At 47.1% G+C, this 23,732-nt stretch overlaps 1 protein-coding gene across 3 annotated transcripts in view; it reads right to left on the bottom strand.

Moving 5' to 3' along the window:
• Positions 1-22,324, bottom strand: part of Plb1 (phospholipase B1) — a 138,999-nt gene extending 116,675 nt beyond the window's left edge. For 2 of the 3 annotated variants that reach the window (XR_002377944.1, XM_021162761.1), the window contains exons 1-2: positions 22,229-22,324; positions 8,430-8,656 (exon numbers count right to left, since the gene is read on the bottom strand). Coding sequence is in view for 2 of the 3 variants with exons in the window: in XM_021162761.1 (XP_021018420.1) it covers positions 8,430-8,496 (67 nt within the window). In the remaining variant the exon portion in view is untranslated. Of the gene's footprint in view, positions 1-8,429; positions 8,657-15,896; positions 16,055-22,228 lie in introns of those variants that run through there. The other variant, XM_021162762.1, reaches the window with a different exon arrangement.
• Between the last annotated feature and the right edge of the window lie 1,408 nt (positions 22,325-23,732).

Raw genomic sequence — 23,732 nt, 5'->3', positions numbered from 1 at the left:
GAGGCGGAGGACAGTCCTCCATAAAAGGGAGGGGGCTCCACCATCTCTCGCTCTCTCTCTGGCTCCTTTCTCCACTGGCTCCTGATGGGGTAAGCAATAAAGTTTGTACTGCAGAAGATTCCGGTTGCCCTGAGCGTGTTCTTACCAGGGGGACACACAAAAGCGGCGGGCAACACCCCTTGTCTGTTCTTCTGGGTTTATTTCAAGCCAACTAGTTCTGTAGCATATCCCACATCAGACTTCTCTCCCTCAGTTCTCAGAACTTACAGCTGCCTTCACAGCTCCTTGCACCTATGCTGGGACTTGGTTCTCCCTGTGACCCAAGCGCTGTCCCCAGAGGGCTCCTAACATTGTCTTTAGTATCTGCTAAACAGGCTCAGCCTGACTTAGGTTCTCCCAAGGGTGCTCAGACAGTTAATTGACAGCAGCAAAAAAATTCCAGTTAAGAATTGATGATTGACAGAAAGTCCTAAAAACCTACAAGGTACAGGTGACATTCCAGTGAAGTAGACTCTCGAGCCCTGAGAGAAAAGCCCGTACCTGTGCTAGAGGCTCAGAGCAGGGATGTGTGGCACAGGTGGGTAACAGCAAGGATGGAGACCAGGATGGGAGAGGTAGAGAAAGAGGAAAATGTGTGGCCTCAGGCTCCCAGGAATGACTCTGCTGTCACCCATGATGAGTGGCCTCGGCCAGTCTCTTCCTCCTTGCTTCAATAATTTGAAGGAGTCGGCCCACGAGATTTTCTCTAGGATCTGTTCCCACTCTTACTTATAATGATAATGTTTCTAGAAGGCTGGGAAGGGAAGGGAAAGAAAACCAGACTCCAGGCAGGACTCTGGGTTCTTGCAGATGAGTGTAGTCTCAATTTGCTCCTATCTGTGGTATAAACACGCACAGTCAGTCCTTTCAGCTCCTGACCCTGGCTGTGCACAGTCTGTCCTCGCAGCTCCTGACCCTGACTATGCACAGTCAGTCCTCTCAGCTTCTGACCCTGGCTGTGCACAGTCAGTTCTCTCAGGTCCTGACCCTGGCTGTGCACAGTCAGTCCTCTCAGCTTCTGACCCTGGCTGTGCAAAGTAGGTCCTCTGAGCTCCTGACCCTGGCTGTGCACAGTCAGTCCTCTCAGCTCCTGACCCTGACTATGCACAGTCAGTCCTCTCAGCTCCTGACCCTGGCTGTGCACAGTCAGTCCTCTCAGCTTCTGACCCTGGCTGTGCAAAGTAGGTCCTCTCAGCTTCTGACCCTGGCTGTGCAAAGTAGGTCCTCTCAGCTCCTGACACTGGCTGTGCAAAGTAGGTCCTCTCAGCTTCTGACCCTGGCTGTGCAAAGTAGGTCCTCTNTGGCTGTGCAAAGTAGGTCCTCTCAGCTCCTGACACTGGCTGTGCAAAGTAGGTCCTCTCAGCTTCTGACCCTGGCTGTGCAAAGTAGGTCCTCTGAGCTCCTGACCCTGGCTGTGCACAGTCAGTCCTCTCAGCTCCTGACCCTGGCTGTGCACAGTCAGTCCTCTCAGCTCCTGACCCTGGCTGTGCAAAGTAGGTCCTCTCAGCTCCTAACCCTGGCTGTGCACAGTCAGTCCTCTCAGCTCCTGACCCTGACTATGCACAGTCAGTCCTCTCAGCTTCTGACCCTGGCTGTGCACAGTAGGTCCCCTCAGCTCCTGACCCTGGCTGTGCATTAACATTATATTGGATGTATCACCAAGGCAATGAGACTTTATCCACGGATCTGACAGCCTCCTGGGGGCTTGTGAGCCATCTGAGGAAAATGAAATTCTAACAAAACCTGTGTTTTATTAATTGCCCATGGTGCTTTTCTGCCATCTTGCTGGGGGCAAGAGCAGTTGGAGATAATGCTGTTTCTATTTTAGAAGTTCAAGTGTTAAGCAAGGACCTGTTTTTACATGTGTGATTTGTTGAGGTTACTTTCAAGTTTAGGCAGAAGTGCATATAGATCCTCCACTGGGTTCCAGCATAGCTCAGATGAGTGGCAAGGGCCTTGGCTCTGGACTTGGGACTAACTCAGGTTCCTTTATTTGAATGACTCTTGTTAGGCTACCAAGCCTCACAGGTCTTATGTGCACCATGGGAACAATGTCAGAGTCCATCTTCAGCAGGACTTGCTATGAACAATCAGCCCTCCACAGCTGGATGCCCCATGACCATGGATTTGACCACTTCGGATTGAAAATATTTGAAAACCCACATCTGAACTGAACCGGTGTGCAGGCACCGCAGCTCTCTGTATTTCCAGTTCGTTTTCTATCGAAATCTACTTAGATACGGTTTATAGACCACTGGGGCTTCCTCCTGTGTCTATACAAATCAATCTACATACAGAAAGATGAGCATCCGCAGATTGGAGTAGTGGTCTCTGGGAGCCCGCTCCCTGCTAGGGAAGAGCTGTGCGAATGGTTTGACATAGGCTTTACATCTTCCAGGGAAATTTAGTTTGAAGTGAGTCTTATTGGCAATGGTCTCAGTGTCTGAAGCATGAATCTTTATATTTATATTTTCTCTAAAATTGGTCACCTTCCGTTTAGGCCCCAAAGACTATCATGGGTAGATTTTTCAGGGAAGTTGTTACAGGATGCAGGAAACATAACCAACCAAGCCAAGCACAGACACACACACTCCCATGAGTAAGAGTTGTCATGGAGAAAATAGAGCACAGATATCGCAAAGCTTTGCATGCTGAAATTACCAGCAAAAAATCATGTAACTTTGTTTTGTTTTTGTTTTTGTTTTTGTTTTGTTTTATTTTTTGGAAAACTGTGTTTTCTATACTTGAGGGTTTCATAAGAAGCCAAAATTACCAAATTATATTTATGTAATAATTAAAATATGGCTTAATATACTATATATAATATAGTAATACATACTATACTGTCCATTTAAGCCAAATTAAATAAGTTTATGAAGAACTAAATGTAAAATAAACTTGAAAAATAAAAACAGCAGTTTTCAAAATCGTTTTTTATCTGCCTTAACAGCAAATTAGCCACAGCCGAAGAAGGGAAGACTTACACGTGTTGGGATAAATCACTGAGCACTAAGTACATAAAGGGACGGTAGCACTGGAAGAGAGGTGACGAGGCAAGGCATGTGACAGGAGAAAGGCACAAGGAAAAGACAGAAGGACTGACTGGCAAGTCAGCACAGGTAAAAAAAACATTGAGCCACAATTTAGGGACACACCAGGAAGACCAAGCAAGGTGAATGTACAGATATTCCTAAGCTAGGAAATAAACACACAGTATGGGCTTGGCATGTATGCACATACATATACATATACATATAGTGTGTCTGTGTGTGTGCCAAGTGTGTATGCACATGCTTGTATGCACATGCGTATGTCGATGCCTGAGACACTGGAGGTCATTTTCAGGAAGCCTTCTCCTCTCTCATCTTTCGACCGTGCTCTTTACTTATGAATCTATGTGTTTCTTTTGAGACAAGGTCTCTCACTGAACCTGGAATTCACTGATTTTTAGCAAGACTAGCTGGCAGCAAGTCCTAGAGCACCTCCTAGGCTACGGTACTGGCGACGGGGCCGGGTTACAGCGTGCTTCTTATGTATTTCTTACAGGTACAGGTTTACATGCATGGTTTCCTATGTGAATTCTGGGGACCCTAACTTAGGTCCTCATGCTTGGGCAGCCAGCAGTTTCTTGACTGAGCCACCCCGACAGCCCATGCCATCGCTTTCCCTTTTATGTTCTGTGGTGGAGTGACGTTAGCGTCCACCTAGCTGCGAATCCATATCCAGACCATCCCTGATACCTGCCTTGGCCCCCGGAAGCAACAGAAGTGATGTTGGGGCTTGAGTTTTAGAAAACCTCTGTGAAGGCTGGAGAGATGGCTCAGTGGTTAGGAGCACTAGCTACTGCTCCTCCAGAGGTCCCGGGGTTCAATTCCCTGCACCCTCATGACAGCTCACATGCAAAACACCAATGCCCATGGAATAAAATTTTTTTAAAATTAAAAAGGAAAACCTCTTGTGGATTTTCTGGTGGGGGTGGGTCATTATATAACATGTAGGCTGCACATTAGAAATTCCGCAAGCAATGTAGAAATATAGCAAGAATGCCCAGTACCCAGACGTGTCATTTTAGATCAATTGCAGATCAGTTCCAGGCAGTACTACTGGAATAGAGGTGAGATGCTTTTGATGGGAGCTTCCCAAGTTGCACATCCCCTGAACTGTGAGAAAACAAAGCGGTGGCTGCTCTGAGCCCCGGAGATGTAGTGTAATTTGCTATGCAGCAGAAAATAACTGTTATACAGAAAATTGCTCACCAAAAAGTGGTTCTTCAAAATTATTCAAATGGACAAACTCTGGGTATAATAAATCAGAGAAAAGGGAGTCGCTTGGGAATGGAGCTCAGAGGTAATGTAGTGCATGCTTAATATACACAGGGCCCTGGGTTCAATCCCCAACACTGCCAATAGAAAGGGAAAGGAAATAATCAATACCAACAAAACACACACACACACACACTCACAAACTCACACACACACAAAGAGGGCAAGATGGCTCAGTGGGTAGAGGCACCTGCCGGGCAAGCCTGATATCTGGGTTTGCTGACCACAGTCCATGTGAGAAGACAATAGAGATATGCATGTAAAATCCGAGCATTCCTCAGTAAGACAGGGGACAGGGACAGAAGATTCTTCCAGCAGCTCCCAGGCCAGCTAGCAGGGAGTACACAGAGAGAGACCCTGCCTCTCTGGCAAGTATACAGCCACACATTCTCTGTCTCTGTGTCTGCCTACCTACCTGCCTGTCTGTCTGTCTGTCTGTCTCCTTCTCACCACCTATAAACAATAGGTGTGTTGGCAAGTATACAGCCACACATGCTCTGTTTCTGTGTCTGTCTTTCTGTCTATCTGTCTTTCTGTCTCTCTCTCACCACCTATACCCAATAAGAATAATGGTGATGATGATAATAATGATGATGATTAATTTTAAAAGGAGGGGCATGAGTATAGAAGCTGTAGATATTTAAAAGATGAAAGCAGAAATCTGATTTTAAAATGATTTAAATTTAGCCATTGCTTGGGGACTGGGGAGACAGCTCCGTTAGTCAAGTGCCTACCATGTAAGCCTGATGACCTGAGTTCTGTTCCAGGATGGAGGAGCTTGCCAGCCAGCCCAGCTGGAGCGATGGCTTTCAGCTTCAGTAGGACACACTGTCTCAAAACAACGAAGTAGATGGAGGTATAGTTTCCCTAATTGGTTCTTGATTATGTCAATAAAGATGATTGGAGCTAATTGTTGGGCAAAGGGAAAAAGGTGGGATTTCTGGGTCCCAGGAGGAAGAGGAGGGGATGGGGGTGGGGCGCTTTTTCGCCAGGCTTTGGGGAAGAGGAGCATGACCACCATGTAAGGCCTGGGGGCAAACAGAACCACGGTGGTGGTCTCTACCACTGGCTTCCGGAATTCTGATATAGGATAGTTGGTGAGTTTAGGGCACTAGATTCTGCACCAAGTAGTTGTGTTATCTGGCTGATTTTAAAGTGTTAGAACTGTCTGGTGTTTTCAGCGACTCAGGTGGGCAGGAGAAAAGGTACAGCCAGGGCAGACATTGGGAGAGCTAGCCACAAGAAGCTGAGGAGCTTAGACAGAGCTCTTGATAAAGAGCTAGCATGTTCCTAAAATTACATGCAACACCCTCCCCCCCCAAAACCCCCTTTCATTTTGGTGCATTTCAGAGATATTCAAAGTGTACTCACAAACAAGCCCATTGCAAGCACCACATTTGCTGATGAAACTGAACTCTGAAGGCTTGGGATCTGGTTAATTCGGGTGTGCTTATTTATTGGCAAGTTCTTTTTATTTTTAAACAAAGTTTATAAAATTGAAGAGAAGAAGAGAATACTTCCTGCTAGAACTTGGAAGATAAGGATGCATCCAAGCTGTCTCTTCTGTGAGAAAGTGTAGGCAGAGTTTCAGAGACCTCTAAAACACATGAACGCAGAACAAAGAAAGAGGGGTTGAAAGGGAGGTGACAGGACCAACCACGCTGTGATTAGAGAAAGTTCCCACAGAGAAGTAGATAAAATATATGGGTATTTAGTTGTGCTCAAAACTTAACATGTGAAAACCAATTTATAAATACTTCTATAAATTAAAAAAATTAAATCCATTTGCCATATAACATAAATATCATCTACCTCGGAATAAATTGATCAAGAATACATGCAAGAAAACTTTGTGAACTATGAACTAAAATTTACATATATAGTCATGATTGGCATGACTCAGTACTGTAAGGATAGATACTTCTCCCAACTTGAGTCATAGACTCAAAAGCAATCTTTATCAAAATCCCAACAAGTTTTCTGGGGTAAAAATGGATGAGCTGATAAATTTTTAAGAGAATTCAAAGCCAAAACACTTCAAAAGAAGGAGAAATGGAAAGTTATGTATGTAGCCGTGAGGCTACCAAGTGATGGTGATGTGTGCTAGGTAGAGAAACAGACAAAGACGCTTGCCCAGGACATGGGACCCTGTGACCCCTAACCTGGGAAACAAGTGGCCCACAGCGGCAGCAGCGGGAAACAACAAACTTTTCAGTCAGTGGTGCTGAGACAGCTGGGGATCTGCAGGAAGGAAACAATAACAAACACAGCACGGGGCTCTGCTCTTAAACTAGACACAACAAACAATTGATCCCAGATGTACCGAGATTGACCTAAACGGAAAGCAAATAAAGAAAGAAATGTGAAAAGTTCTCTGTGACCTCAAGGTAGGCACTCTCAAACAAGACACACGGAGTACCAACTGTATAGAAAAGACTTATTATAGAAAAGACCTTAGGCATCGCGATGAAATATACAAAGACACTGGGAGTCTGACCACCATCCACAGCCACCAAACCGCATCCTCTGTCCCTATTGCTCTGTAAGTGCTTCCAGCTCAGGATCAACGAGAGCACTGGTTCTCAACCTTCCCGATGCTGTGATCCTTTAGTACGTTACAGTTCCTCATGTTATGGTGACCCCCAACCGTAACATTGCTTTCATTGCTACTTCATAACTGCAGTTTTGCTACTGTGATGAATCGTAATGTAAATATTTTTGGAGATAGAGGTTTGCCAAAGGGTCATAACATAACACACAGGTTGAAAACCACACAGGCTCAAGTAAATTGCGGAAGATGCCCTATTGCTTAGCATGCCTCTAGCCTCCTCCCGCCAACATCCCACAGTCATGGCAGACCTGAAGCCTCTGCTTCTCCACCACTAAACTTTCCCACTAAACTCTCCCTTGTCATTCTTTGAGTCTACAGAAGGCAAATTATGAAGCCTTCCAGCAAACTCTGAGTTGACAGCTTAGAGTTTCCATTTGGGTGCTCATCACCTATTTCCACAAAGTGAATTCTGCCTCTTTTCATGAAGAGAGAAAAAAGATGGGCTTTGGGGAGTGAAAAGACAGTTGTCATATATGTCCACTCACCAAACAGCCATTAGTCAGCTCACACAGGGAACCTGAATAATCCACAGGAAAAGGAAAACGGACAGACCCAGCCCAGCAAGAGAAAAGAGCATGGTGGTCAATAAGCATAAGAAACGCTTCCCTGAGTCTCACTGCAGACCACAGAAGTGCAATCCTAGTCTCCCCAGAGGCTCGCAACAGGACTCTGGGGTCCCAGGCAGTTCTCTGGGTGGCTCCAGGGCGGTTGTCTTCTGCTACAAACCCAGGCCTCAGGTGAGGAAAGAGAAGGAGGCCCTGCTCAGGTTCCTTTACTGCTTAAAATAATCCTGCCGTCCTAAACCAAGGAGGACGGGCAGAGAGAGGGTGGGGCAGGATCTGTTCACACTCAGCATCAGAGGAAACATGAAGCCTTGGGCATTGCCTGTGTGGCTCAGCCAAGGCTACGCACACCACACAACGAAGACCTGTGGGCATCTTTAGGATTTATGACACTGGTCCATCTTCATCTGTCCTTGACAGAAAAAGCAAAGGCCACAGAGAGCTATAACCATGACTTAATGACACACCATTCTACTCTATCTCTTGAGGTATTTGGAGATTAGACCCAGGGCCTTGTACTGATAAACAAGCACTCTCCACATCTCCACATCTCCACATCTCCAGCTACCACCACCCATTCTAAAGAAGAGGAAAAATGAGGTTCAGGTAGATAGAACTTTTCCAGGCCCCACAGCACAAAGTAATAGAAATCTTGGTGACTCTTCACTCACAGCTTTTCCCCCCACCAGAGTCTGAAACTCACATATGCTTATCTCTCCCAGACCCACCATGCCCCAACAGCCTCCAGAGCCCCTAACTCTCAGCTGTTCTATAGGCAGCCCAGCCTCCCATCCCACAAGAGGCAAACTAAGCCCTCATGTGATTTCGCTTTACATTTGGAGCTTCATCTCAGCAGAAGGGGATGTTCAGCAACTCATCAAATGTCACACTTACCTTGTCCCAGCAGTAGCAGCAGCAGCAGCAGCAGTCCCACCGGGGACACACCTGGGCACAGCTCCATCCCTCAGTGGTGTAGGTGTCTGGGGCCTCTGAGTAACCGGCTTCCTTCCACAGATGGCTGAGTTACCTCTCGCCCTCCTGCTTTTATGCCCCTCTGGGATCTGATAGCACACCTGTTGTAAATTTTACTGTGTTCACCTTTGAAAGGGGGCAGTGGCTGGCTGTAAATGATAAATATTAACATTTAGGCAGACGCTTGACAACAGGGTAGCACACTCTCATCTCAGACACCCAAAGATCAAGACTACATGGTGGCCTCTCTGCTACCTCTGTTCCCTCCCATGATGTCAAGGGTTCAGAGTTGGCTGGTGGCAGAGACAGAGCTATGAAGAAGATAGACCTTGGCATCCCATGTGTAAAGCAGAGATTTTACTACGTAACACAACCCTGGAATCTTGGGCACATCCCCAAGATGGACCTCATCTGCCTTCACTTCCTGGCTTACAGAAAATAAAGGACACATTGTAGACCCATCAAACCAAGTCCAAACAGGAACTTTCTCAGTCTGAAATATATCCCCACACAGGCTCAGGAGCCACCAGGTTCTCTAGTTTGGACCTCAAGGGGAGGTTTCTTTCTGTTGTCCCCACACCACCTCCAAACGCTGATGGTCGGAAGTGGCAGGCAGGCACAGCACACACACATTTGAAAGAACCTAGTGGGGAAACCTGAGAATCACGAACAAACAGACCGTCTTGATGTAAAAACACGAGGTAGTTTAATGGCAGAGCTCAGGGTCGAAACGTATCTTAGGGAGGAGACAGTGGATTTGATCACAAGGCTTGGAAACTAGGGGTTTTTATAGAAAAGGGACTGGGGCTGGGGGAGGAATTGACACGGTTTCACATGATTGGTTCATTTAAACATCAGCAGGGAGGAATTGGCGCGGTTTCACATGATTGGTCCATTTAAACATTGGCAGGGAGGAATTGGCGCAGTTTCACATGATTGGTCCATTTAAACATCAGCAGACTGTACATGCAGATAACATTTAACTTAGGTCAGAAGGGTGGGAGATAGGGAGGCACAGGGCCAGTCCGGCTTGTCCTTCTCTTTATCTTTCTGGCCAAGCAGCCTCAGGAATGTCTTAACAAAGGGCCTGCCCGGGCATGTCCTGGCCTGTTCTGCTATGTTCTCAGCCCCAGGTTTCAAAGCTCACAAACAACTCTTTGGGTTATTTGACATAAATTACATGAATCACAGGTCCCATGTTTTATTTTCTTTCACACTGTTTGGATGTTGAGCTGTGAGAAGCAAAGGCTGAGAGGTGAGCCAGCATGGAACTCACTCTGACCCCATCAGCAGTTCCCACTGGGCACATGAAGTGGGTGCTGCTGGGCTGAGACTAAGCTGGGCAGACTGAGCTAGACAGAGCTAGAGTGTAAAGCCCGAGTAACAAAAGCTGTTCTGAGTGACAAATTCATCTTTCCCCCCAAATACCAACAAATGATGCCCCGTGATGCAGTCTCTGAGCCCTGGACTGGTTCCCATAACCCAATGCAGATCTTGCTCTCCATTTTGACTTAGGTATTTTTTCCATAGAAGGCTTTACTGTGTTGAGTCTAAAGTAACAGTGAGCTGCGTGGCTCTTCATTTATCAAGTCCTGATCCTAGGATATTGCCATCCCTTCTCTGCTGCTCAGAAATATAACATGGGGGACCATGGACCTCAGGCTTAGTTGAGGCCTTCAGACTTTGTATGGGTGAGGAGCTAATGTAGTGGAGTGTAGACTCTGACACACTAACCCTGTTGGCTATGCCCTGTTGCCCATGGCTAATCCTAGGACCTTCAGAAGGATGACAAGTCCAGAAAGGAAGAAGAAACTGTACACAATGTCAAGGTCTCAAGCACCTGGACACTTGTCACCGGCACTATACTGCCCACAAATGCAAGCTCAGACTCACAGATGCTGCCCCAGTAAGGATGCCAGAACCACCCACTCTGTGCTGCCAGCAGCCTGGAAGAACATTGCCAAACTTCCTTGAATGCAATAAGAGTCCATAAGACTCTGCTCATGCTCAGGCCAGGAGAAGGAGGGCAGGAAGTGTGACTGGGCAAAGGCAGAAACATCTGTTTCCCACCTCTGGTCCCTTTGCTGTGTTGCTGGCCAGAACCTATCCTATAGCCTCTAGAAAACTGAGATATGACTTAACCATTTTCATCTCAGAGGGCATTTTGGCATAGGACAGTCTGAATTGTCTTTTAGATCAAGGAAGTATTGAAGTCCCAACCAAATTAAGGTGAGGGAAGCAAAAATTTTTCCTTCCGTTTTTTAGGGTAGTAGGGGCTGGAGTAAGACATGGCTTCACACTGTTTTCCATAATTTGCAATGTATCTCAGAATGTCCTCAAACTCATAATACACTGTAGCCTTCTGGGTATAGGATTACAGGTATGAGCCACCACCCCTGGCTTGGTAAGTAACATTGTGTGGGCATTCCTGCCAACACTGTGGAGAGGCATCTGTCAGTTTGAATGACACTTGCTATCTATTAAGTCTCTTACAGCTGAGAAAACAAGGGGAAAGCAGTCTTCCACGGACAGAGGCAAGCAACTGCCAACCCTATCACTTCCCCAGAAACTTTTGTTCTTTGTTGTTGTTGTTTTGCTATGAAATATGTCACGAGGATAACGCCTAACAGAGGAAATGTGCATCACTGCCTGCTAGCAAACGTCTTTGGGTGTGACCTCTGAGAAGGAAACAGGCCTGGTTGAATCCATGTCTTCAGAGTTAGACTGTATCCCCTGCTCTGAAGACTTCTTGTAGACTAAGTAGTTGCTATTTCCCAAGGACTGACTAGGAGGCGCTAGACCAAATCTCAGGTTCAAGGCCCACACAGACCAAAGCAGCGCAGGACTTAGAAGTGTAGTTTTCAAACTGACAGATAGAAGTGATTATATTCTCGTGAATTTAGTTTGATGAATGAATACACCACTTTAAAAAACAGACCACAGAACATCTGAGGGTATCGAATATAACAGCGGTAAGAAAAGCACCTGGGGAATTTGTTTTGGGTACATGTTGTGAAGTGTGTGGTTCTTAATGTGGGTCACAGTTGATATTTGAAAACCACTATATTAGTAGAAAGGAGAGAGGTCTGTTTTGTCTGATGATGCAGCTAGCTACAATTCCTCTATATTCCAGAGTATCTAGAAGCAACAACTGTGGTTGGTTCCGGGCCTTGGGAAGGATGACAAGTGGGGTCAAGCTCTTTGAAGATTGTGGGCAAAGCTTGAGGTAGAGCGCCCTATTTTTTCAATAAGAAAAACCAGGCTATTAACCACTGGCCAAAGAGGCTGACCTTCTAAAGAGAAATCTGCTGGAATATACCATCTGGCAAGATTCTGGGGCTTATTTTTCAGAGGACATGGGGATGGGTGGAAAAAGAGCTGAATTCTGGTGTCTAGAAAAGCCCAGTGTCTGAGACCAGGATGTATAAGCTAGAGTTCCAGGTCAGCTATGATGCCTGCTGTCACTTGAAGTCTCTCTCTCTTCCTTCTATACGGTGAAATTGATTGACAGCATGAATTTCATTCTTCAATGGGCACACAGACACATCCATGGTGTTTGAAGGAGGGGTGATCTGACTTGCCCACTTCATGCATGCAGGATACCCTCTTTCTACACCAAGCATTTGTGCAAAGTAGGTACTAAGGCTAGCTGACCACTGCTTACAGGTAGGGAGCAAATGAGTCCCTACAGTATGAGCCCTGGTACTCTGCAAATCACTTGGACATTCTAATGATGGATCTTTTTTTTCCCTCTCTCTCCACATCGTACCCCTTTCAGACTCTGAGGGATCTCCAGACTCTAATGTTCTAGAGGAACATAGACAGGAGCATTTATTAGAGCCATGCCTTCCCAGCACACAGAAAATGATGTTTATATATATGGCAAGGATGATGATCAATCAGGGTATTTTAAACATCCCAACCCAGTACTTTTCTGTAAGTGCAGAAAAGCCATTCTTATTGCCTACCTGATTTCCATTAATGCACCAACACCCAGGTTCAGACTTAAACAGCATTCACTGAAACCTACTAAGTAGGAGTTGAGCACCTACTAAGCTACAGGCCTCTTGCGATTCAAGTGCATAGATGTTTTATTTCATACTAGTGGGATTCTTCAGGGGCAGGGGTAAAAATTCCAGCCAAAGGGTACCCAATTTGTGAGTGTAGAAGGAGGTGCCGATCCAAGCCACCTTTCCCATTCATTTCTCCCCAGCACTACTGGAAGACATGCCTGGTGCAAGGGCTTGTCATTCCTCAAGGAGGAGAGTAAGAGGGGGCTCTTGATCCTGAGCTGCGGAAGGCAGACCTTCAGCTCTTAAACCAAGGATGGCAGCAGACTTACTAGTGTGATTCTTCTCTCCTGGATGCTGGATCTGAAAACTAGGGTGTTGGTGCACCTCGAGGTAAAGCACCCCCTTTTCCTGACACCAGAGGACTCCTCTCTCTGGTTCTACTTCTGAAGAACCAGGGAACTTAACAGCAGTCTACCATCTAACACGGGACTGTCGATGCCAGCTTAGTCCTTTCTTCTCCCCTTCCAAGGACAAGTGGGATACCTTAAGAATGGCTCAGAAGGCACTTAGTCCTTGGCAGTCGCCTGACCAGGCTTTCTCCTCCCCTACTGTACACAGAAGAAAACTGAGGCAAAGAGAGAGGCTTTTGTGAAGCCCACCCTTGAGTAAGAACAGCACTTGGGGCAGGACTTTCTGGTCCAAGTTCAATGTTCCTTCCCACTCATTGCTCAGCGCTGAATCACTGTGACCATGGCAGCAATGGTGTGTTTTGTCTAGTTTTATCAACAAGAAGCTTAAAACTCACATAGGACTAAGTAACTGACTCAAGGTTGCTTAGCTACTAGAGCCCAGAACTCTTGTCTGTCCACCAGGAGTGGCCAAGTTCTAGCTATGACTCTGCAATACAAACCCTGTGCTAAATATTATCAACAGAAAGCCTAACACCTGTAATCACCCCATCTATCCTGGCATGGCGTTTCTGTGAAAACGCTGGTATGGAAAGCTCTTCCCTAGATCTCCCAGAGCTGAGATGCTTATATGTGGTACCCATGGCTTCACAGAGCAAGTCAGGGAGCCAGATGACATTAAATTCGATGCCCTGACCATGAAGCTCATCTTCCCCTCACTGCCTGCAGGAGCTGTGATGTGTCCTTTGAGTCCAGAGAGAATAAGCAAATATCCCAATGTTTGCTCCAAGAATCTCAGTGCTTGCTACTATGCTGAGGTGGTCCTGGATCCCACACTCCAAACATCCCACACAGACCCCACCCACCTCCCTGGCCTGTGTTCACAGTAGAGCAGCTGCCCAGATAGCATCCCTAGGTTTTGGACACAGAGAAAAGGGACAGAAATGAAGATTATCAGTTAGTGCTCATAAGAAGTATCTCTCACCTGGATTTTGGTAACAACTCGTGAAGACTGACCCGGCTGGGGCAGCTTACCAGCCTGGGCGTCCCTCTATTCACGTAGCACAGCCTCTGGCCCTTTGGTTGTGGGGCAAGGGATTGCTGTCCTTTATGTTACCACCTTGGCCAAGGGCTGGGCTGCCAACACCCAGGACACCAAGGCAGCTTGTGGGTGTTAATGGCATTGGCAATAATATACAGACTTGTTTATTGTGCCTGCTCCATTTCAAGCTGTTTATGTTTGATGGCACCACCTGGGCAGAGGGCTATGAGGGAGTAGGCGAAAGAGAGGGAAGTGCTGATTGAGAAGGGCTCTCCCCTGGGGCCCTGATACCGACCAGTCGCCAGGTCTGTGCTGGGCTCCAGCCATCTGGACAACCAAGGTGAGGAATGGGTGGCTCACTGAGGAACTGTCCTTCAGGTTTTATTTCCTGAAGGACTACACAAACACCACTGCCTCCAGGAGCTTCTGACTTACATCAGCCTGTCACCTGTCCTGTCTTCACTTCTGACATGCAGGAAGGCCTTGGTTTTTCACAGAAAATTGAATTCCCAAGTTCTACATCCTTTCTATCCTAATCTTATTTTCACACTATGGTATTTCTGAAAATAGACTCTGTGTGTGTGTGTGTGTGTGTGTGTGTGTGTGCGTGTGTGTTTGTGTGTATTGTGTATATGCTGTATGTATGTGTGTCTGTGTGTGCATGCATGTAGGTGCATGTGTGTATATGTATATCTGTGTGTAAATGTTTGTGTCTGGATGTGTGTCTGTGTGTCTGTGTATATATATGAGCATGTGCATGTGTCTGTGTGTTGTGTATATGTTGCATGTATGTTTGTTTTACATGTGTGTCTGTGTGTATATGTATGTTATATATGTATGTGTCTGTATATGTATATGTGTGTCCTATGTATATGTATGTGCATATATGTCCATGTGTGTCTCTGTATGTGTATATGTATGTGTGGGTGTATTGCATGTGTGTATATGTTGTATATGTGTTGTGTGTGTGTGTTGTGTTTCTGTGTGTTGTATATGTCTCTGTGTGTTGTGTATGTGTGTGTATGTGTCTCTGTGTGTTGTGCCTCTGTGTGTTGTGTGTGTTTGCATGTTATATATGTCTCTCAGTATGTACTGTGTTGTGGGTGGTGTTGTGTATGGGTGCATATGGTGTGTGTGTGTTGTGTGTGTACGTGTTCATGTGCACATGTGTGAGAACAACCTTAGGTGTTGTCCATCTGGACTATGCACTTTTATTTTGAGAGACAGTTGCATTGGCCTGGAAGTTGCTGAGGAGGCCAGCACTGGGGCTACGAGCTTGCACCACCATGCCAGCCTTTCAGACTGTCTGGAACTCCATAGGAATATGTAGAAACCTTCCTGAGAATGGACGGTAAAAGCACATTTTCTTTTATTTGTATTTGTTTTGAGATAGAGTCTCGCTATGTATTTCAGACCAGCTTTGAACATAACATCTTCCTGCCTCAGGCTCCTGGATCATGAGATGACAATTGTGTGTCGCCATGCCCAGCTTTAAAGCTTTGTTTTGTTTTGTTCTGTTTTATCTCAGTGTTTCTGCTCCAAAGACTGGTTACTTTAACTTAAGACACAGAACTTCCTCATTTTTGTTCCTTTTGAGTTTAACACTTGATTGACATTTGGGGGCCTCTTATGGGCATGTAGAAACAAGAACATACAGCTACATGCTTCTCCAGAGGGTGGCTAGAATCTCAGTATGCTCCTTGTGAGAATCATGCAAACTATTTCCTGTTCCCTTTCTTCTTTGCTTCTGAGCCACATCAGACCAGCATCTCTCAATTCTCTCTGGCCAGGGAGGAGAGCTATGTCTCCCAAATCTTTATGAGGCTGAAAACTCTTGCATTTGATCATCTGAATCCCATAAGAATTCCTGTAGGCTGAACATCCCAATTCTTTGTCAGGTAGCATTTCTAAAATGCCTTTCACTCACCTGTCCCTGTCCTTCAATGTGGCTTCTGTTCCCACCATGCCATCAAAAGTTCTTGAAGGTCAGTAGTTTGCTGAATCCAACAGACAGCAATGAATCCTCATACCTTCTCCCACTTCGTGTCTCAACAGAGTGTGAGCGATGGCTTCTACTGCTTTCTTGAGATACTAGCTCTGTCTGGGGTTCCTGGTTTTGTCTGGCCACTCCTCCTCTGGCCTGGACCCTCCTCTGCTGGTTCTCAAGGCAACCATAGCAGCCCTTGGCTTTATTTAAAGCGTGTGTGTCAATCATTCCTACATTCCCACTTCCAGACAGACCTTTCTTCTGAGCTTCAAGCCCCATAAACTCATTCATTGACTCAATACTCTCCCTTTGATGTCTGGGGGTTCCTCAGGATCTGGAAGGGTAGAACTGGCCACATCATTCTTCTGCTATCGTTTTTTAGCCCTAGTGGCTATTGCAGACAGACCCAGACAATATCCATGGGATCTCCTGCTCAGTCCAGCAGATCACCAATGGCTGAGTCCTATCAATTCTGTATTCCAGTTCCTGGACCAAGGTAGGCCCAGCCTATCTTCCTTCCTTCCTTCCTTTCTGTCTTTCTGTAACTATATTAGTCTGAACAATCTTGTCAGCATATAAGCCTAATGCCACATCCTGTATAAAACCCCTTAGACATGTTCCCATTTCCCTTTAGTCAGAGACTGATCATCTCAGCAAGGTCCATAAGGCCCTGTGTGCCTTTTCTCCATTCTCAAATCCCACATTCTCTCCTTGTTTTACACACACACACACACAATCAGACACCCATATATACACACACCAACACACATACACAATCAGACATCCATATATAAACACACATACACAAACACACACCACTGGGCTCCTGTATGTCCTTCAATACGTGTCCGTAGATTATCCTGTCTGACAAACTTAAGTTCCAAGAGGACACTGCTGCTGCTGCGTCCCCACTACACTGCATAAGGCCTGAAGTCAGTAACTGCTGACTGGTTGTATAAATCTACTCCCACGCAAGTCATCCCTCAGGGGCCACAGTGAGCAGAATCAAGTTTTACATCTCAGAAGCTTAACTAACCCCTCCTTCTCTGGCAGGTTGCTTAGGGCTCTGTCGCTTTAGCTACTTCACCACACTGGGGAACAAAGAGCTGGCCAGTTGGAGCTACCTACTTGGCTGAAAGGGGCAGACCCTGTACCTCAATCATCAACGTGATGCCCACACAGCTCCTAATACAAGAACAACCCGGTTGGAAGCAGGCTTCTCAGAGTTGGTCTCTTGAGGCTTAAGAAGAGTACACTGCCTTATGAGAGAAGAGATGCTGCTGCTGATGATGCTGCTGCTGCTGCTGCTGCTGCTGCTGCTAGACCCAAATATGTCCCTTTGTCCTCCAGAGAAATCTCTTAAAACAAGTCCCTGAAAACCAAGAAAACCTGCTATTTCCCCTGTCCTATAAAATGAAGATAATGAACTCAGCAAGGGTTGCCATGTGCTCTGCCAGGTTACTGCCAAAATTCCCACCCTACTTGGAGATAGAAACCACGCCCCTCTTCTTAGGTACCATTGAACCCCTGTGGGTTCAGAAGTGCCTGCAGATGGGCTGTAAATTAATAAATACATTTTACTAATCTGCTAACTTGGTCTCTACTCAGTTGGGCTCTTCCTATAATCCTAAAGCTGTAACTTGCATCTTGCTTCACCTGCCTATCTCAGAGCTCATGACTCTTGGTGGGTCGCAGGTCCCACTTAAGAGCCTCAAATGGCTCCCTCTGGTTTGAATCCCTTGACTGCTATATTGACTTGCCAAGTAGCCTTGGGTAACCTTGCCCTGGAGCTGTGTGCTTGATGACTTGCCTCCTGCAGCCCCTCCTTTCATCCACCCTGTGTCCTTAGGTATCATTGTGTCATGTAGAGGATCACAGAGCAGAAGGTAGGAGTGATTCCTAGCAGCTGGCCTCCCAGACTGGAGAGCTAGCAGCTTCCCTTAGACTAGCCTCCCATCCACCCAGGACAAATAAACCCAGAGAAAAGCTGTTCTTTTCTGCCTGCTCACTTGACCTGAAAATTTGATTCTTTCAAAGATGTTGTTTCTCTGACATATTCTCCTTGTAGGAGGTTGGGATCGCTGAGTTCCCAGGTGTTCAGATAGGTCAGGTCTCAGACCAGAGACTTACTAGATATCTTCAACTAGAAGTAGGCATGAATCTGAAGGAGGATGAAGAGGAGCGGGAGTCAGAAGAAGAGGAGAAGGTGGAGGAGGAGGAGGAGGAGGAGGAGGAAAAATAAGAGGAAAGGAAGAGAGGAGGGGGAAGGAGAAGAGGGAGAGAGGAAGGAGGAGGAGGAGGAAAAATAAGAGGAAAGGAAGAGAGGAGGGGGAAGGAGAAGAGGAAGAGAGGAAGGAGGAGGAGGAGGGAGAGGAGGACTAGGGCCAGACCTGCCAGGTTTGCCAGCATGAGGATGTGTCTAAAGATGTGGACCCTGGAAAAGAACCCAACAAGGTGGGGTGAAGCCATTTAGGAGCACAGGATTCTTCATGAACAGCTGACTGAAGCAGCATCATATGGGTCAGAAAAACACAGGACAACAAACGCCGGCAATGAGAACATCCAAAGCCACCACAGGCTCTCTCTTCCACACCCCTAGCACCAGAGTGGAACCCCAACCTTCCATCCATCATGCCCTGAGAACATTAATAATGCCAGACAGTGATGCCAAAAGCCTCTTTCTTCCCATTCACCCCACCCACCCCCACTCCTGGAGCAGCCTGGCTTTCCTGGAGCAGCCTGGCTTCCCAGCAAGAGGGACAGGAGAAAGAGCTCTTTGACTTTGCACCAAGAACTTCCTCAGCTTTGGCGGGGATGGGATGCATTTCCAGTGAAACCTGGCATTTTTAATATCTGTGCTGGCTGGTCTTGTGCCAGCTTGACACACAAACTACAGTTCTCTGAAAGGAGGAAACTACAATTGAGAAAATGTCCCCATGAGGTCTGGTCATAAGGCATTTTCTTAATTAGTGGTTGAAAGGGGAGGACCCAGCTTATTGTGGGTGGGGCCTCTTGCTGGGCTGGTGGTCCTTGGGTTCAGCAGGCTGAGTAAGCCAGGGGAACAGGCCAGTGAGCAGCACTCCTCCACTGCCTCTGCATCAGCTCCTGCCTTCAGGTTCTGCCTTGTTTGAGTTCCTGTCCTGATTTCCTTTGATGATGAGCAGAGACATAGAAGTGTAAGCCGGTAAACCTTTTCCTCCCCAATATGCTTTTTGGTGGTGTTTCTCCCCCCCACCCCCGCCCCGATCCAGCAATAGAAACCATAACTAAGACAATATCGTAGCAGTTGGATATTTTATCATCTGGGAGTTGCTCCTGTGAGAATGGAACCAGAGCACTTACTAGTCAAAAGCATGCTTATAGCTAGCTCACTGGAGTCAATACCTATGTTTACACCTGGATAGGTCAGCCAGGATCCTATATCCTGACTCTTCCGTTCATTCCTTTTGAACATTTGAGAACTCAGGTGTCATGAAGGCTCGTTCCCTCCTTCTCACAGGTGCAGTACACACCCACGGGCTTAGAAACACAACAAATTACATCACCCAGCCCCAAGCCCCTCTCCCTTAGGAGCTCAGAGACCATATTCTAGCTATGGTGTACTCAGCTCAAAGTAGAAGGCTTCTCTCCTTAGCTCTCTCAGCTTCTTCTATCAGTAAGATCCCACCTGCTCTAAGGCCTCTGGGGCCCCATGTAATTAGCCCAGGAAGCAGATGTCTTGAAAAGAAGGGGACTGAGTCCCAAAGGTGACAGCAGTTTAAAGAGAATAGCCACCTTTTAATAAAGTTCAATGGCTTTCCCCTCCTCTCATACTGTCAGGGAATGAAACGATTCTCTCTGTAATTCAAGGCTGACTCCTGAAGTTAGCATCTCTTTTCTTTTCCTCCTTGGAGTCTGGCGCTCCAGGCTCGTTTGGGCCTCCACCCACTACCTACATAGGGACCAACATATACCTGTCCTTCATGACTTGGTGTTCTGAAACCCTAGGAATCAGCCTGAGAGACAGGGAGTCGGCACACATTCTCTGAGCTCCTTCTGCCTGCCTCATATGGCCTCTGATCTCACGGAGCTTCTACTCCATCCATGGATGTCGGTGACATTGCCTTTGCAGACTCATTTCACAGCTCTGTGGTGAAAGGTCCTGGGCACTTCCAGGAAAGGCCAAGGTGATTGCAATGTAGAGTGGAGAAAGGCTGAAGCCGAGTCAGACGCTCTCCATGCCTGGGTAGCCCGTGGGCCCTTATCCCAAGGAACAAAGGGAAGCAAGTAAAGATGCTAAAGAGGTAACTGTCAAGACCTCTTTGTGGTTTGGTTTGGTTTTTGAAAGGGAAGTCTCAGTCAGGCCACATTGACTTCAGACTCACTATGTAGCTAAGGATGCTTCTTAAACTCCTTAAGCCCTTAAATTAAACCCTTAAACTTGTGATTTTTCCTGCTCCCCGCTCCCCTCCTGAGTTCTAGGATTCTCAGCATATTCTGTCGCCCTGGTTGATGCAGTGCATGTTTCCCGAGCTCTCCGCCTACTAAGCCACACACCCAGCTTCTCCTTGTGTTTTGATGGCTCTGTGAAGCACAGCTATAGGAAGAGAAGGATGGGTGTTGTGGCCCACCACTTAAGACACAAAGGAGGTTTGCCATGGAGAAGGGGGTGGGGCGTATTCATGAAGGAGACAGAGGCACCAGCGTGGGTATCCAGCCTGGGTAGCATTGTCTTGTGCCTTAAGTAGGGATTCGAGGGGCTGTTGAGGGGTTTGAAGAGAATGCAGAGGGGAAACCAGAATGTAGACTTAGACACTACAGTAAGCCCTTCCCTTGAGAGATCACAGTGACTGGGAAGCCAGTGGTGGTGGGTTATACCAGCATTGGAAAGCCTGAAGCAGGAAGATTATGAGTTCAAGATCAGCCTGTCTCAAGAGAGAGAGACAACATGAGAGACCATGCAGATGTGTTTTGGGCTAGAGCTATTTGGGAGTCCTGGGAAGCCAGTAAGGCTGTGGCTCCTGTCTCAGGACAGACTAGAGAAGAGAAAATAGCAACACCAACACCCCCTACCTGAAGAACAAGTGTGTCATTACCTGGCTGTGAAGCAAAGATCTACAAAGCAGAGAAAAGAGAAACTGACCACAAAAGGAAAGGCTTGGCTTCAAGAGATGGTTCCGTGGGTAAAAAGCTCACTATATAAATGTGAGGGCCTGGGTTTAGGTCCCCAGAACCCACTTCAAGCCAGATATGATAGCATATGTCCATAATGCCAGGACTTCCAAACTCGATAGGCAAGAATCCGCTGACCATATCTGGGCTGGTACTCACACATACTCATACACACAAAGGCTTGGTTATGGAGGACTCGAGGATCTAAAGCTTGCAAGATGGAATCTCAACAATCTTATGCAACATTCCTCAGCATCTCAGCTCAGCTCTCTACCCACGGGCAACTCTTTTCACCTGAGCATCCTGTCTGCTCACAGTTATTCCCTCTCTACCCACGGGCAACTCTTTTCACATGAGCATCCTGTCTGCTCACAGTTATTCCCGAGAACACCTTCGCAGGGACCATTAGCTCCTCCCAGATCACACCCCCACACCTATCTCTGTTTTTGGTGTCACTCTCCCAAGGTATAGGTCCCATGTGGGAGGAAAGAATTCCCGACTCACCCAGCATCCTGTGCACATACGGGGATTTCAGTGAGCCAACCTCTACTTTAGGTGTCATCAGGGAGGGGGAAAAATGTGAGGTGTGGTCCCCGCCCTAAAAGACTTTATCATCACCTCTTCAGGAGATCAGATGGGATCACCAGCAGAAATAGAGTCTAGAAGCATTAAGAAAGAAGAGAGAGAGAGGTCCACAGCACTCTGGGAGCAGATTGGGGCCACCCTGAGGGAAGCCGTTTGGAACAAGGCAACTTCAAGCCCCATCTTGAAGAAATGATGAAGTCTGACTGTAGGCACGTGAACCAAAGAAGGGCAGCCAGATGTGGGCCTGGCCTGGCTGATCTGACTAGGCGGGGCAGAACTCGTTCGAAGAAGTGCAGCTATAAAGCTTGGCTGCTTTCATTGAGGGCCACAGACCCTGGGCCAGAACACAGCCAGAGCCCTGTAAGCCAATGCCAGAGAGGATATATATTCTGTGAAAACTTAGTCCCAAACGGGTCACTTGAGTCCAGACAAAGACACTTAGACACATGGGCTCACCACACATCACATGCAAAGCTGGAAATAACATCGTCCCTTCTCCATTCCCCTGACCGCAGCAATAAACGCTCACTTCTCACCTTGAGATGCACATCGGTCTTCTCTCCCTACTCGCTTCTCTCCTAGTTCGTAGTTACAGGTTTCTCTCTGAGGTCCCAACTGCTGCACAGGCTTCTCTGGAGAGCATCTCCCAGGACACCTCACTACCCACGTGACAGAGGCAGGCTCCTCCCTTTGTCTCCTGGCCCCGCCCACATCTCCAGTTGCCCTCTTTCCTTCATCTCGCAGCGGTTTTTTTGGTTTTTTGTGTGTTTGTTTTGCCTCCGTTGGCCTTGCTCTCTTCATCCCAGGTATCTCCTCAGTGTCAAAAGGCGAATCTCTTCCTACTTGGAGTGCTATTATTATTCCTGTGACCTTGTAGAAGGACCACAAGACCAGACCGTCTCTAGTCCCCCCAAAGTCTTCCACAACGGCTAAGACTTTCTCTCTGGCACGTTTGTTAGAGATCCCCTCCCTTGACCTAGATAAGCAGTCCTGGTACCCTCCCTGTAATCCCCCACGCCATATCCTGACCAGAATACTTATCTCCACCTACATCTGACCAGTTCTTTCCCAACCTCCAGGTTTTCCACAAGCTCCACCCGTCTTAGATGGCCGACAAGTAAGGCTCAAACCAGAGACCTCTGACCCTGATCCCCTGCTTTGCTTTTTACAGGGGGTGCTCTGATCTAGCCACTGCATAAGCTTCACGATAGAGTGGGCCCACCCTTGCCTTAAGGAGGTGAGTGTGTTCTGCGATTGAATCTACGGAATGCTTACCGGCATGGATGGCACTTACCTCCTGTAACCGCAAGAACACTGAACCGACTCTTGGGATTTGTTTCCAGGTCCTGCCCTTCAGCTATGAGCTCACCTTCTTTGAAAAGCTAGATCTAAAGTACTGGATCTCAACCTGTGGGTCAAGACCCCCCTTCACGGGGTGAGGGGGCACCTAAGAATATCAAAATAACAAATACCTCTAATGCAGAACCCTTCTTCGTACCTCGTTTGTACACAAAAGTACTTGTTAAGGAAAATGAGAGTCCATCTGTCCTGAGAACATAACACCTTGCTATGGCTGGAGGTACCCCAGGGCCCAGAAGGCTCTGGCCCACAGCTCTGACACTTTGAGCTGTTTTGCCTCACCCTCTACCATGTTGGCCTTCCCCTTGCTTCTTCCTGTCCCTCCAATAATGACCATGGACAGGGAGAGGCCTAGATGATCAGAAGTGAACCTCAACAGGACCAGAGAAGCAGCTGCACTGCGTGAAACGACAACTCCAACCTCACCAGCCTGGCTGTGCCACTACAAATTAAATGATGTCCAAATATGTGGGGCAGACTCTGAGGCACGGACGGTGGTAAGAGGCCAGAGGTGAGATTACCAGGTGTACTGGGTGGTTTTGTGTGTCAACTTGACACAGCTGGAGTTATCACAGTTTCAGTTGAGAAAATGCCTCCATGAGATCCAGCTGTAAGGCATTTTCTCAATTAGTGGTCAGGGGGGAGGGCCCCTTGTGGATGGTGCCACTCCTGGGCTGGTAG

The sequence above is a fragment of the Mus caroli genome, chromosome 5 (genome assembly GCF_900094665.2).
Source record: "Mus caroli chromosome 5, CAROLI_EIJ_v1.1, whole genome shotgun sequence".
Taxonomy (NCBI): domain Eukaryota; kingdom Metazoa; phylum Chordata; class Mammalia; order Rodentia; family Muridae; genus Mus; species Mus caroli.
The sequence above is the reverse complement of the archived record's forward strand: the minus strand, read 5'-3'. Positions and strand labels throughout refer to the sequence as shown.